Raw genomic sequence first — 17,169 nt, forward strand, 5'->3', positions numbered from 1 at the left:
ATATTGCTGAGTTAGACATTTGTTAAATGAGTTTTGCCCCATTTTATGACCTTTCTTGCCACAGTTGTTAAGTGAATCATTGCAGTTGTTAACTTAGCAACATGGTTCTTAAATGAATTTGGCTTCCCCACTGACTTTGCTTGTCAGAGTTGCAAAAGGTGATCACATGATCCTGGGACAGTGCAACCGTCATAAATATGAGTCAGATGCTAAGTATTCGAATTTTGATAATATGACCATAGGGATGCTGCAATGGTTGTAAATGTGAAAAAAGGTCATAAATTACTTTTTTCAGTGCCATTGTAACTTTGAACAGTCACTAAGTGAGCTAAATGAAACTAAATAATAAAATTTGTTTGTTCTTTAAAAAATGCTGCCAACTTGCTGAAGCATGCCTCCATTACTATCAAAATCAAATACGCCTATTCTCTCCTTCACATACACACCATATCTATGTAAGCTTGTATGGATGAGATTATTTGCTATAAGGAAGTTAATGCATTTATAAGTCCAATTACTGAAGTATCATATACTTCCTTATTTCATTCTTTTTATTCTATGAGCAGAAGAAATTAAGTCTGATACCTGAATATGGTCTGCCAAGATGCTGTACAAGTTTGCTCACAATAGATATTTCTTCTTAATCCTCTTTATCCCTGATCTAAAAAAGAGTGGAGGTGGGTTGGCTGAAATGCCACCAAGTATCGGTAATGAGGGAGGGAGTGGGGAGGACTTGCAAGAGAAAGATACCTCCCATGAAATCACTGAGTTGTGTTAATAGTAACTTGATAGAAATCTATAAAAGCTTTATTTTCTTTCACAAGGGAGCTCTTATGTCAATGCTTCAGTTTTCTCATTTTCCCATTGCCACAGGTATTTCCCCCCCCCATCCTTCAGTTCATGCTTTTCCAGTCTTTTCAAACATCTGTTTTTCAAAGAGGTCCTGGAAAACAGTGGTTCTACCCACACATATCAGTGGCCCTGCCAGGCTTATCTGACTGGGTTTTGCATTGTTTAAATCAGGGGTGTCAAACTCAATTTCATTGAGGGCCGCATCAGCATTGCGGTTGCCCTCAGGGGGCCGGGTGGGTGTGGCCAGGGTGGGCGTGGCCTACTGGGTGGGCATAGCTAGAGTGCGTATGGCCTACTGGGTGGGCGTGGCCAGCTCCACATCGTTTGCATCAAGGGTGCCTATGGGGGCCTGGGCAGGAGTGGGACAGATCTGAGGGTCTCTGGCAGAAGGAGGGTCTCTGGGCCAGGGCCAAGGCAGTGGGGGCCGTTCCCTCACTGTTTCCAGGATGGCTTCGCAGGCCACATGAAACCACTTTGCGGGCCGCATCCGGCCCCCGGGCCTTGTGTTTGACATGTCTGGTTTAAATGAATGATAGCAGCTTGTGCCATGAACATTATGGATAATTTGAAGGCTAGACAGATTAAAATACCTGATCTGTAACCCCAGGACAGAATTCCTGAAAAATATAAGCCTTGGCAATAAGTGCTGACGCCCCTATATGGAAAAGAACATAAGTAAGTATGCAATCTGCTCCGTTCACAAACTTTATTTCTCAGACTTCCTGATGTGGATGAAGTTATTTCTATGAGGCTCCTCCTTTCATTCTTATCTAAATGCTGGTTTTTCACTTCACTGTTAAAAAGACGTAAACTGTACTGTATATGGTACAATCATTCTCATTTGGATTACTGCAACGTGCGGTTTGTGGGTTGTAACTGAAAAGCACTTGGAAGCCACAGCTGGTCTACAATGGCTAAAGTAGTTATAACTGTAGCTTAAGACAATCATGATTTTCACTTCAAGAGCTGCATTGGTTGCCTGTTGGCTACTGGGTGAAATGCAAGGTGCTGGTTGTCATCTTTAAAGCTAATTAAAGTTCAGTATCTACAGACTACCTTCGCTATGGACTATCAAGTATCTATGGCCGATCTTCTCTGAGTGACCAGTTTTCTATAATTATAGCATATGGTGCTGCTTTTAATCTGATTTATCTTTTAATCTCAATTACATACTGGGGAGTTGTGTATTGTTCAAACTCGGTTGTTTATTTGCCCCACAAATAAATAAAATTTTAAAGATATTTGTTACGTGTTATCATCTTTGAACCAAATGCAGAGGACTTTTCCCTTTTAAATGGTCAGCCTGGATATATCCAGCAATGCCTTTCCAGAATGATCAGTTAATTAAGAAATGTTCCATTGCAAATTGTGAGGTAAATAGATGGACCAGTGGGAGATAAACAGGGCCTGGACCAATTCAACTGTATTCTCTGTAGCAATGGAAAACATTATACAGGTGAAACTCGAAAAATTAGAATATCGTGCAAAAGTTCATTTATTTCAGTAATGCAACTTAAAAGGGGAAACTAATATATGAGATAGACTCATTACATGCAAAGCAAGATAGTTCAAGCCATGATTTGTCATAATTGTGATGATTATGGCTTACAGCTTATGAAAACTCCAAATCCACAATCTCAGAAAATTAGAATATTGTGTAAAGGTGCAATATTCTAGGCTCAAAGTGTCCCACTCTAATCAGTTAATTAAGCCATAACACCTGCAAAGGGTTCCTGAGCCTTTAAATGGTCTCTCACTCTGGTTCAGTAGGAATCACAATCATGGGGAAGACTGCTGATCTGACAGTTGTGCAGAAAACCATCACTGACACCCTCCATAAGGAGGGAAAGCCTCAAAAGGTAATTGCAAAAGAAGTTGGATGTTCCCAAAGTGCTGTATCAAAGCACATTAATAGAAAGTTATGTGGAAGTGAAAAGTGTGGAAGAAAAAGGTGCACAAGCAGCAGGGATGACCGCAGCCTGGAGAGGATTGTCAGGAAAAGGCCATTCAAAAGTGTTGGGGATTTTCACAAGGAGTGGACTGAGGCTGAGGTCAGTGCATCAAGAGCCACCATACACAGACGGATCCTGGACATGGGCTTCAAATGTCGTATTCCTCTTGTCAAGCCGCTCCTGAACAACAAACAACGTCAGAAGCGTCTTACCTGGGCTAAAGAAAAATAGACCTGGTCTGTTGCTCAGTGGTCCAAAGTCCTCTTTTCTGATGAGAGCAACTTTTGCATCTCATTTGGAAACCAAGGACTCAGAGTCTGGAGGAAGAATGGAGAGGCACATACTGCAAGATGCTTGAAGTCCAGTGTGAAGTTTCCACAGTCTGTGTTGATTTGGAGAGCCATGTCATCTGCTGGTGTTTGTCCACTGTGCTTCATTAAGTCCAGGGTCAACGCAGCCGTCTACCAGGAGATTTTGGAGCACTTCACGCTTCCTTCCGCAGATGAGCTTTATGGGGATGCTGACTTCATTTTCCAGCAGGACCTGGCACCTGCCCACACTGCCAAAAGCACCAAAACCTGGTTCAATGACCGTGGGATTACTGTGCTTGATTGGCCAGCAAACCCGCCTGACCTGAACCCCATAGAGAATCTATGGGGCTTTGCCAAGAGAAAAATGAGAGACATGAGACCGAACAATGCAGAAGAGCTGAAGGCCGCTATTGAAGCATCCTGGTCTTCCATAACACCTCAGCAGTGCCACAGGCTGATAGCTTCCATGCCACGCCGCATTGAGGCAGTAATTGCTACAAAAGGGGCCCAAACCAAGTACTGAGTACATATGCATGCTTATACAGTACTTTTCAGAGGTCCGATATTGTTCTATGTACACTCCTTGTTTTATTGATTGCATGTAATATTCTAATTTTCTGAGATTGTGGATTTGGGGTTTTCATGAGCTGTAAGCCATAATCATCACAATTATGACAAATCACGGCTTGAACTATCTTGCTTTACATGTAATGAGTCTATCTCATATATTAGTTTCCCCCTTTAAGTTGCATTACTGATATAAATGAACATTTGCACGATATTCTAATTTTTCGAGTTTCACCTGTAATAATATTTTAGCCTTTTGGTGTTAGTAAGAAAATGGTACTAAGGGATTTCTTAAATACAAAAGCAAATTAAGCACAATAGCGAATACAAAATAATTGTGTTTAAAATAAAATTACTAAGGATGTGGTAAAGTAATACTAATGTAACTAATGGATACGGTATAATAATTGAGATTTATCTGGTTTTAAAGTGTGCTGTTTATCCTTCTAATCCTTCATTAGCTATTTCATTTTCCTAGTGTATGGGCTTCTGGCTTTGTCAGTCCATTCCCTTATCCCATGGCTGCTGAGAAATCAATAGACCTAGACCTGAAATGATGATGATAGGCCCGATACTGGAATGATGGTCCTTAGAAAGTACCTGGGCAGGTTAAGCTTTGGATGATACTCCCAATACTGAATGTCAGTCTTGGGAATGGAACAATGACCCCTGAGAAATGAACGACAAGAGTAGGACTATAATAATAGCAAAAGACTCTTACTTCACTGCACATTGTATTGTTTCCATTCTCCATTACATAAATTTCCCTTTAAATTATGTTTATATAATAACTGTCTATATTGGGGAAATTACAGAATATGGAAAGGATATACCAGGGCAGAATGCTTCTTGATACACTGTAAAGAATCTAAGACTGTAAAGCAGATTGATTTATAGTGTTCTGTACATTTCTAATTTATAATATTGAAAAGGGTTAAATCCTATTTAGGAAGGTTGGAAAGAAAGAGGGAGACATATTGTAGACCTCTTTCAGGAACAGAGCCAATGAAAAAGAACATGTCAGTGATAAAGCCAAGCCATCAGTTACAATCAATTTATTTTTTATTTTTTTATTTTAATCCCATTTATATCCTGCCCTTCTCCGAAGACTCAGGGTGGCTTACAATTTAAGCACAAACCAATGTGCTTAGCAATAGCCTTCATTCTATGTATATGCCTGCTTATTAGGGCTTTCGCGCCCCCCCCAAGCGGCATTATTACAAAGTCAGCTTATCGCCCCCAACATTCTGGGGCCTCATTTTACCTACCTCGGAAGGATGGAAGGCTGGGAAAACGAAGTCTTAGCAGGGAGAAGATAGGTGAAAAAGAAAGCTGCTTGCAGATTGTCTGTGAGGAGTTTTACGATAGAATGAAAAGCATTCATGAACCTGAACAAGTTGTGATCTAAATACTTTTTGTGAGCAGTTTCCTTTTGCTCACAAATTCTTCCCATTTCTCACAAAATATTTTTTTTACCCGAATGCCCTCAAATGCAAAATCATGTCCATTCTTATTATGAAATTCTTCTGCATGAAAAGGCATTGTACCTGTTTATTTAGTATACTAGGGGCCTAAATAAAGATCATCATCAATTTGTAATAATATATCATGCAAAAAATGAGAGAAGGATCTGAACAACAACAAAAAAAGGTGAATTAATGTGTCCCAGGATAATGTTGCAGGATCCAATCTGGGTCGGTCGCTGGTGACTGACTCAGATTGAATCCTGCCCCCCCCCCCCCCGCAAAAAGGATAAATTATAGTACAGAACGTGCTTAAGGATATTACATAGAAATACTTCCTAGGTCTATAATTATATTGTACGAGATTTCTTGAGACCCCCTGAAACCATAGTACAGGGGTCTTCAAACTCAGCCCTTTTATGACTCATGGACTTCAACTCCCAGAATTCCTCAGCCAGTTTGAAGACCCTTGCCATAGTAGAATGAGCAGTACAGAAAGAACAAACAATAGCATGGAGAAGGTAGCAAAGACTGTTGTCAATGACCCTGTTATCCATTATGGATGACAGTCTCACTGGTGGTAAATTGCTTGGGCTGGCACAGGCATCACTCTGCCTGAGGAAGAATCTGAGAGCTATACCTACAAATAATCAACATTGCTAACAGAAGAGTTTCATTTGGTATTCTTAACACAAAGGCTGGCAAGTTGAAGAAGAGAACCTCCAGTATAGTCCCAGGCACTAAAGAAAATATGCATATTTATTGTGCATAATAGGGCTGTGTAGCACTTCAAATTAAAAGAAGGACCCTGTCTGCAACTTCTTAAAACACTGTGTCACTTCTTATGATCAAGTATCTGCCCTCTGCACCAGAATCCTGAGATCCAGAATTATGAGTACACATAAGCAGGATAGAAGTTTAGAGCTGATTCTTGTATTATACATGAGATAACAACCTTACCTTGTTTGCATCGATAATGCAAAGAAGATTTAAACATTTACTAGAGAGAGTAAGTACCACTTGGATCGATCAAACACCAGTATATTTGAACTGTGAGTTAGAAGCCTATAAAGAACATATCTGGCCAGAAATTTGAAATGAGAAATGGTGTGACAGTTCATACTATTAATTAGTTAATGTTGGCAACACTGGGAATGGATCTGTGCCTGAAAGGATGCTGAATTGAAAGACAACCTGGTTGGAAAAAAACTGATGAGCCAGAATCATCAACAGCAGCAAGCAAAGATGTCCCTGAAGGGTGATCGAGATTGAAGTAACAGCCCTGCACAGAAGGCTTCAAGATGAGGACTTGCTTTGGAGGTTAAAGCCACAGAACAGAAAAGGCTGAATACAGAGGACCAATTCTTCTGGGTTGGGCAAGGGAACAGTATGCATGATCTGCAGGTAGTTATACCTGTTTAAAATAGGAAAGACAGTGCCTTGGGGATAAATACTTCCCCTATTTATGCTGATTTTGTTCATCCAGAAAGTTTCTTTTCAATAGTAATGTCAAGCTGTATCTTTGTTCTCAAAGCAGATTATTATGGTTCTTCTGGATTAAATCCAGGATTTATTTTGGAATCCAAGGCTGTCAGACTTTTAAAAAACCCTAAGCATTGTTTGGGAGCTTAATTAAAACTGTGCCATGGAATTTCAGAGTACTAAAGTGTATGTTTTAATAAAAGGCAAAACAGAAATGCTTTATAGGTGGCAAAGCGCATGTGAATCTGCCAGTTATGGGAAGCTGTAAATTAGCTCATGATGCCATCTACTTTACAAGCATTAAAGCATCAGCTTATCAAATGTATTGTTCATCTTACTATTACCATGTGTTCATCTGACTGGCTATAAAGAAACAAAGAGTGAAAAAGCAAAAAAAAGTTTCTATTTATGTTTTCTCTCTGAAAACACCAAGACAGTGACTGAGTTAGGTCTAAAGGTTCGATGAGAAGAAAAGAAGAAACAAGGTCCATTGAAGTGTTTCCAAAAATCTGGAAACTTAACAGAGGACAGGAAACACATATCTTATAGTTCTAGACTAATTGCACAGTTAAAGCTATATCCTAATTCCCAAATTTAAAGTATAGAATTAAGAAGTCTGGGATTAAGACCCAGTTATGATTAAAGCTGCTATTAATGATGAATATAGAACTATTCTATGGTAATTTCACTAATAGTGTAGAATGGGAAATATTTTCTGTATTTCAAAAACAGCTTGTCAGTCCTCATTCTTTTAGTTTATCTGTACTTGAGATTTAAGTATGTTCATTTTTGCTTTTGCTTTGAGGTCCTTTGTGTAAAACATTTTGCAGGGAAATATGGTACATTGTTACTCTAAATTATGCTGTGTCATTAGACATGTGGCAATAAATAGATCACTATATAAAATTAGGGGTGATGGATTTATTTAGCTCCAGCAGTGTGAGTAATCTGACAAGAATAGAAAAACATTGCCGATATGACAGCCTGACACTTGTGACAGTCCTGTGGAACTATAAATTTTGCCTCTAGTTGTTTACAGACTGACTTTGAGGCCAAGGACAAAGAGCAACCTGTGCTTAGAAGAACTAAAGAGGATGCTCTATGTGGGCAGGGTTAAAAACTCTCATGATGGAACACATTTTTCTTCATGAAGCCGGAGCCCCCTGGAGCCATGTCATTATATGAGAATTGTTACCGAAAGACTTTAGGTTCTCTCATTAAACAGAAAAATTATCTCCTCAGGGCTTTGAGGGGGAAAATGTTGCAAATGTCAATGGCACAAGTCCCAGAAGCAAAATTTAAGAGGTTGTTTCAAAACAAATCTATTTTTCCGATTCTGCCCTGGTGGTTTGCAAACACCTGAATGCAAAAAGTGACTGATAAGATGACGAGAATATATTATAGATTGATTGCTTCAATTTTACAGGGAGTGTGTTACAGTTCAACAAATCCACTGATTATTGTAATAGTGACTTTGCACAAATCTGATTCTGTATGGATATCTAGTACCTGCAATATATTAAAAAAATCTACTCCAATGCTACAATCAAAGAATCCATTGCAAAATTACAGACAATCTGGAAATGAAGTACAATTCTATTCAGCTATGTACTTATGTGTGGAGTAGAAAAAAAAGTCTTAGTAAAAAAAAAGATGAAAAGGACTTGTTTCGCCGTGCTACTTCCTGAAGTTTTTTCCTGCTATGATAAGCATAACAGAAGGGTTAATGACTAGTAGTTCATAATCTGAACATTTTCAGCTCTAATGGAGTGAATGTATATTTGGAAAGTGGAAAAACTGAAATAAAGGTGCATTTTCTTTCTTTCTTTAATCTGTAGAGTTTACCTCTACATCCATATATCTTGGACCCTTACAGTTTTTTTTAAATCTGCTCCTTCTAAACTACAAACTAGAAGGATATACACAGCTGTATTGTTCTGAATATGTAGATATTACAGTCCTATTTTTGGATGGCCACGTTTGCTCCTGTTAGGTGCATCACCATCTAATAGTTACTTTAAATGTTTAAAAGTCTGGATAAGCATAAATTATGTTGTGAATAGGGACGCGGTGGCTCAGTGGGTTAGGACGCTGAGCTTGTCGATCTGAAGGTCGGCAGTTTGGCGGGTCGAATCCCGAGTGCCGTGTAGTAGAGTGAGCGCCTGTTACTCGTCCCAGCTTCTGTCAACCTAGCAGTTCGAAAGCACGTAAAAATGCAAGTAGAAAAATAGGGACCACTGCGGTGGGAAGGTAACAGTGTTCCGTGCGCCTTTGGCGTCTAGTCATGCCGGCCACATGACCACGGAGACGTCCTCGGACAAGCGCTGGCTCTTCGGCTTTGAAACGGAGATGAGCACCGGCCCCTAGAGTCGGAAACGACTAGCATGTATGTGCGGGGGAACCCTATGTTGTGAATATTTGAAAATTCATAGCTATTGGTAAGCAATGACTATGGTATTACCTAAATGTGATAGCCTAGACTTGTGATGATTCGCAAAATTCATTTAGGTTTGTCAAAACTTTCATGCTGACACTTGCCAAATGTGGCACAATCTACAGTATAGTATATATTAAATGTTCCAATACATTAAATATATTGTATATGTATAAATATGGATATGCATCGCTTGATGGTTTTTGTAGTTCTTTTAGAGCACAGTGTAAAAATGATTTTAGGCATTTATAATCCTAAATTTCAGAGTGCTTTGTTATATTGGTTAGTACTTTCCAAATATGATTAGTTACAAAATCAAACATCCATTATCCTCATCAAACATGGCCATTAATCACATTGCCTGGAGCTTTACATTATGTCATATTATTGGCCACTAAAGCACAGTATAGTTAACACTGACTGAGTTTCAATCCCTTTTGCAAAGATACTGAAAATTGGACCTTAGATCTTCTGCATTCAACAATTTTCAATGGGGAAAACAAATAAAATAAGCACTGCTTCAAAAGACAAGATGAAAAGGCAAAGAAGTCCCTTATGTTGGCATGATACTGTCATATTTGCTGATATCCTAATAGCTATTACAGCTATTAAATATATAAGAAAAAGTGCATTCCAGGTCACAAAACCTGTTTTAAACCTTAGTAGGATGAGGAACCTGTCACTGAGATGTTGATAAAACTACAATTGCCAAAGTCCTTAATGATTGGAGCTGCTGACAGTAGTTGAGTAACATCTGCTAGTCACCAATTTCCATTCTTAACTGATTTTATTTATTTATTTATGTATCATATTTACATGGCCTCCTAACTCATAAAAACGTAATACCAGGTTATCTGATGGTTGTCACTTCCTGTAGACATTTAAGATCTAAATTTATACAAATTTTTATTCAAAACTTAAGATCCACAGAAATTATTCTATGGGTGTTTCCATTAATTCAGTAAAGGTGAAGGCTACTAAACAGAAATTTTAGTTTTTAGAATCCAATTGTGGAGTGCGCACAACACAGTTTAGAAGGTTTTTCATAACTGATTAAGGTTTTAACATTTCCTTTACATGATTTAAATGTCTAAGATGAAGTTAGTATTTTAATGTTATCTATTGTACCATTTTATTCTCTTCCATGTATTATATTGACTGTTTTAAAAGGTTCCTGTGAACAATCATAAAATTATTTTTGTTAATCAGTTGTATAAATGATGTATAAATGATCTGGCTTCAGGAACAGCAGGACTGAGATTTTAATATTAATGCTAATAATAATGAAAAGAAAGAGGACGCATAATTCCCAAGAAATCTTTTAGACATTTTTCTCTCAGCAAAGGTTCGTTGGCTACATAATATCTCAAGAAATCTGTTTTATATTGTGAAGTCTCCATGGGTGAAGTGCAATTCATTCATGTCAATTAAGTGTGAAAAAAGATTTGCATCACATATTTATACGCCAGCAAAGGCTGTTACCCAGACCCACTTGAGTGCATGAAAAATGGGTCTTCAAATTCAGGTGGTTAATAATTCTGTATATATATATATATATTTGAAACTGAAACATATATATGTTGCCAAAAACACAGGAAGTACAGTATTGCCAAGCTGTTTTCTTTAAAATTTCTGGCCTATAGCAAGTAGATTGGGATCCAATTCTAGTAAATATGTGATAAATATGAATATGAAAAAAATGTTCAGAAATGCTTGGATTAAAGATGAATTCTAGGTATAAAAAGGTTACTCTGAGGAAGATGATTAATGGAATCAACCATCTTAGATGAACATCTTGTAATGACAAAAACAAGTTAATTGATTTATTTATTTTTACTGCCAGAGGTACTTGTGGAATTATCTGTTCATGTGCCAAAATAACTTCACTGCCATCTTGATTTGAGTGGAATTCAGCTCTCCTCTCCTGGGCAGCAAAATATCTTGGACCATTCATAAATGCCAGAACAGCATCCTGCAGCAGATCTCAGGGTGGTATTCTGAGGATTATAGGTTGAGAATTTAGACTGAACATCACCATCCATCTTTGGTCAACAGGAGAATATGCCAGTCATGAGGTACCACATTTTTTTTTATACACAGGCTAGAGTAGATCAAGTGAAACACCTCTGACTCCCAAAGATCTTGCAGCAGGATGGGGCTTGCTTACTGATAGGAGAAAACATCCAAGAAGCTCCTTTTTCACTTTGTTTTATCTCAGGTGTCTCCATTTATTTCCTACATTACCTTGACCTGAGTGACAAATAGGGATTTCCCAATATTCCTCAGAGTAATTTTCCCTTTCTCCAACATGCTTATCATTGCTATAACTTATAAATTTAATTTTAATTTGCCCACTGCGACTAAACATTTATTCCAGCATCCAGAAATTTGGACTGTACTTTTATGATGAAAAGACCATGGGAATATAATATTCTCTGCCTATTCACATTTGCTGCAGTTCTCCAATACCTTTTGAATTAAAGTGGAGATCCTATACTCTTCCTTGTAATAAAAAGATGCTTTGTATTTAGCATGTTCATTGTGCATTATCTGGGATACACTAAGAAACAGGTCGTAATGCCCTAACTTTTTTTTTAAAAAAAAATCCCATTTATATCTTGCCCTTCTCCGAAGACTCAGGGCGGCTTACAATCTAAGAAGCACAAATCAATGTGCTTAGCAATAGCCTTCATTCTATGTATATGCCTGCTTATTAGGGCTTTCACCCCCCCCCCAAGCAGCATTTTTACAAAGTCAGCTTAGCTTAGTTTATTGCCCCCAACAATCTGGGTCCTCATTTTACCTACCTCGGAAGGATGGAAGGCTGAGTCAACCTTGAGACTGGTGGGACTCGAACCTGCACTAATTGCAGGCAGCTGGTGTTACTTAAGGAGGCATTAGCCCACTGCTCCACCAAGGCTTTTGTATTCTGAACTGTTGGTTTCATAATAAAGTTGGAGATGAGGAAGATAACTCAAAGTGCAAAAGTGTTGTTTTGAGACAGGAAGTGTATGTCTTCATTCATGGGGGAAAAAAAATCTACTTTCTTTTCAGCACAGTCCAATAATTGTCTCTTGTCTAGACTGAGCATCAGTTTATTCACTCTGGTCTAGCAATATTTCCCCCCCCCCAAAAAAAAGACCCAGTTGTTATATACGTGTTTACTCACTTGAATCAAATTATTTATAACAACATATTGCAGGAATATGCTCTCTTGCCATTCAATAACAAACCATAGCATTTCAGTTTGGACTTGATAATCCATGATTCTCTTAATCATAAATTGTGGTGATATTTTACTCAAATACTTAAGTTATACCCATTTCACCATACTTAAAGATTGCTGAATAAGCAAAAATTAAATTAGTTTGGTTTTGTGTCATGTTTGAATATTGTATTGTCTAATGGACTGTCTAAAAATATTAAGGTTGCGATACCCTTCTTAATAGCAGCTAAAATGAATCATGGTAGTAATACACAAGTGTGTAAATAAGCAAAGGAAAACAAAACACTGCTTTGAAAAGTGAATTTACTGTTGTGGGTTGTAAAGAATCCACCCTATAATTGATACTAAACTGCTCAGTCTTACCGTAAATATTGGGTTCTTGTTTTAATTTTGGTTTTAACCTTTGATAGAAGATCCAAAATCAGCACAATCAATTGAACAGATTTAATACACCTCCCATAGACAATATGTTTGCTTTCATCTTTTGATAAAGATTTCTAATCCAACAAAGGGATCCTAATGGCAGGTGACTCTTGTTAATGCTGGAAGGCTAATAATGGAAACTGATATTCAACATATCTGCAGACCACCTGGTAGAACAAACTTCATCTAGGTTTTTTTAAGGGTGAAAATATTTATTTGCTTTTAGATCCATAGAAAAGCAAAATAAACATTATAAACCTGATAGACAGACAGACAGATGGTACACAAGGTAATTACTTTCAAAGTACTGTTGTCAAATTATATCTCTTATAGTTTGGGGTGATTATACTTCCTTTTATGCTTTGTTGTTATGCTAATACCCTAAAATGCATTTCAAACAAGAAACAAACAAAACTGCCCCCTCACCCTTATTGAGCATACAATAGTTGCATCTAACAAAAACAACAAAAAGTTTCCTTCTAACTTGTTTGGTTCCATTGGGAAGCTACTGCTCATAAATTCTATTGAGATTCCATTTTTTAAAATAAATATATTATTGTACACCCTAATTAATAAGTAAGGAATAGATTCTGCTTAACACAATGAGACCTCTGAGTAAGTATGCATACAATGGTAGCAGACTTATGTAAACAATTGTGAATGAAACTTATATGACCGGCATTGATTTTACAACCATTTTTCCCATGGTTGTTAAGTGAATCAACAGACATTAAGTAATTGTTTTCTGCAATCGACTTTGCTTGTCAGAAGTTTGTAAATCGCAATCACATGACTGCAAGATGCCGCAACCACTGTGTGAATTGGTTGCCAAATGCCTGAATTATGATCACATGACTGTGAGGGGAGTTCAATGGTCATAAGTTCGAGGAAAGGTCGTAAGTCACTTTTTCTGAAACTTCAAAAAATGGTTAAATAGTCATAAGTCAAGGACTATCTGTAATAAGAAATATGGTCGTTCATTAACAAACTCAATTGTTTTAACTATGGTATTAGAACAATGCTCTGTCAGGAGAAATGGTAACTTGATAGATTTGCCCAAAAATCAGTGTCTTTTTTTTAGCATTTTGCCTGACAAAAAATGGAATCAGCTACCAAGAAGTTGCCCCAAAACATCTGCAAGTGGAGGTGTAAAATGTATCTCAATATTATATTGCTGTATGAACATTTAAAAATTAATTACATTAACTTATACCCAAAACCAAAATAAATGCAAAAGAATTTCTTTACTCTTGCATCTTCAAACAATTGGCAATTGGTACTTGGAAATACTTAAAATGAAGTCAAAAATTAACAACCACAGTTCCAGAACTGCCTTTTATTTGACACTGGAGGATAAGCAGCAGGTGTAACATTTAGTATCTGAGATCTACCTTTATCTGGGAGAGCTTTCAATGGCTGATATAGTCTAGCTGTTGTTTTCATGCATTTTCACTTCTCTGCCAAGTCTGATTCATTACTTCAAAAATAGTTCTTTCTTATGTCCCAAGACTAACATCCATTGACAGGAAACAGACCTGAAGCAAAACTATAGGACCAATAGCACAATTTGTCAATCGGATGAAAACACAATGGCTTGACATCTAAAAAGTGGGGAGATGAAGTTTTCCTTCTGAAATTTAAAATACTGGGGAGAGTGGGGGAGGGAGCGAAACATTAGTAACTTCAGGTTTTGGTAAACTAAATTTACCACCTTTTTTCCACCTTTTACAATTTAGATATTCCAGATACATTCAAATATTTTGGTTACACTACCATTGGTGCCAATGTCAATTCTTTTGACATGAAAATTGATAAAAAGGGGAAAACGGCTGTTGATTATTGGAATATATACTAAATATAAATATATTAAATATAGAGTGGACAGCTATATTTAAACTTAATATTATAGTCAATAAATTTCTATTTGGACCATCTTTTCTGAAGGAATCTTTTTTCACTGATGTGCTAAAAAAATAATGTGAATCGCTACAAGTGTAGCACAACCCTATGCGTGTTATTTGGAAGTAAATTCTACTTTGTTCTACATGGCTTACTCTCCAGTTATTAGCATTAGTTATTATAATTTTAGTTCATATCTTTCTTTGCTATGTTCTTTTACTGCACAATTCAGTATCATACTGTTACAACTTATCAAGAACAGTATTTTTTTCTGTCTCTGCTTGCTTAAGTCCAATCTACAGCATCTTTCAAAGACTTAGGCCATACATTTGGCAGAACATGGCGCTAATCCAGTAAAGGAGCAATTAAACCAATCTTTTGGACAATTAAGACTACAGAACAAGAGATAACATTTAATGTACCTGATGGCTTCAATGTATAAGAGGTGATGGTATTGAAATAATAATGGTGCATAGTTGACTGTTATTTTAGTAACAACAGCTATTTTAGATTAAGTTGAATATTATACTAGGCTCAACTAATCAATTTTCTTTTCAATAATTAATGTTATTACGATTTTGTTTTTAATTATATTTTGTTTATTTGAAAAAAGATAGTTATTGCTACAATTGTAGTTATGGTTTCTAGAGATAGCACACCCCCCAAAAAATCAATCATTACTACATCTGTTTGCAGTATCTTTCAGAGTAAATATAAGCACTGATATTTCTGAGGGTTTTCCTAGTTGACAATTTATTTCCATGTGAAAACATTGGCTATAACTGCTACATCAGTGTGTTTCTGTGTGTGTGAAAGAGAGAGATCAGTAAAAGCTGATATCATGGATTCCATTGCAAGTTCTTTTAGTGGAACTGGCAGGACTCTATGAATATGTATTTTCTCATTGCAAGAGATACTAAAGGTCCAAACGTTTGTGATTACTTTGCAGTATGTCACCAAAGTTTATCAAAATGTTATTTAATGCTAAAAAGTAAATATGGAGGCTCAAAGCCATCTCTCTCTCTGTGTGTATGTGTATGTATGTATTTATATGTGTATATATGTATATTACACACACAAACACACTCAAAAGAATTCCTTTTCATCAACTTCATTCATCTTGATTCCATCCACGCATTTTTTCATGTTTTTATCTCAAACCTGTACTGAAAAGTATGACACAGTTGTAAAATAGACAACAAACTAAATATTGACAAAAAATATTGCAATAGGGAGGACCTTTTATACAGTTCAGGAACAACTGAGTAAAATTTGCTGCATTACATTACACACTAAATATCTACACAAAGAAACTATAAAAACAATCAATTTCTTCTGATTTCAAATCTTTTATTTGTGTATGTGAAAGTAGCATGCAGCAATTTTTAAAATGACTAGAATGCTGATGAAAGAAATATTTTGGAAATAAAACGGCCCCTGTATTTAATTTTCAATTAACTTGCATAGCCACTGTAATCAAAGGATGGTCTTGAGTAAGGTAAGAGTAACCTACAAGTGTTATCCATCAATGTTGAAGTTTAGGTTGAACTCCAAATTAGCAAAAGTGGTTGTCACTAACTCAATTTGTACAGGAGGGACAAGAGGCAGAGAGAGAGAGGCAGAGAGAGAGAGAGAGAGGGAGAGAGAGAGAGAGAGAGAGAGAGAGAGAGAGAGAGAGAGAGAGAGAGAGAGAGAGAAAAGTGCCATTCTTTCATTCACAATCGGGCCCCCCTTATCACCTCTGAAAAGGAGAGGGAATCTGTGCAGGTATTCTCCTCTGCAAACCATAGTTAGCCCAACTGTTGCAGAACTATGAACTGCAGACCAGAGCAGAGGTTACACGAACAGGCATACATGACTGCTACTCCACTAACGAGATACCTCTACACATTTTTAAGAATCCATGCAGGGAGGCAAGAAAGGATTTCAGCAACGGGGTGGAGAGAAGGGGGTGACTCATCAGGAATGGCTAATCCTTACCTTTAAGATCAAATCGGTGTGATGTTGGTCCAGCATGTTCGCCTTGACAAAGGATGTGATGATGACTCTGCCGTATCTCCCTGGGGTCTGCAGGGCGGAATAGAGCCGGTGCTTGGACCGGTTCACCGGGAAGAGGCTATTGACCAGGTTCCTCTCGATCTTGGCCAGGCTGTGTTTGGGGGCCAGCAGGTGCTCCACGCTCTCCTCGATCTGGTACTTGCTGAAACTGGCCCCCAGCAAGATGGAGATGAGCACGGGCGCAGAGGCAAAGAAGACCGGGTGGCTGGCGACGAAGTGGCCGAGTCTAGCGAAAGACGTTCTCAGCCCCCTGTGCAAGACCTGCCGCAACATTCTAGTGCAGAAGCAGCTCAGGAGGGCGAGGTGCGCACGACGGAATCTGAAGCTCTCCCAGAGCCCAGGCAAAACCATCGGGGAGCCCAGGCAGGCGGGAGCAGCTTCCCCTGCGGGCTGAAATTGACCGAGTAGGCAACCCACCCTCCCCCCCCCCTTTCTGCGCGGTGGGTGCTAAAGCTCTTTGCCTACCTCCAGGCTGCCGAAGGGAGTTTCCCGGCGCCTCATT

General features: G+C 37.9%; 1 protein-coding gene across 1 annotated transcript in view; it reads right to left on the reverse strand.

Moving 5' to 3' along the window:
* PTCHD1 (patched domain containing 1) overlaps nt 1-16,955 on the reverse strand; it is a 53,263-nt gene extending 36,308 nt beyond the window's left edge. Inside the window, exon 1 of the mRNA XM_081328066.1 lies at nt 16,590-16,955. Coding sequence (XP_081184192.1) covers nt 16,590-16,940 — 351 coding nt within the window. The 5' untranslated portion in view covers nt 16,941-16,955. The remainder of the gene's footprint in view (nt 1-16,589) is intronic.
* Between the last annotated feature and the right edge of the window lie 214 nt (nt 16,956-17,169).

Source organism: Vipera berus (genome assembly GCF_964194415.1).
Source record: "Vipera berus genome assembly, chromosome: 4".
Classification (NCBI taxonomy): domain Eukaryota; kingdom Metazoa; phylum Chordata; class Lepidosauria; order Squamata; family Viperidae; genus Vipera; species Vipera berus.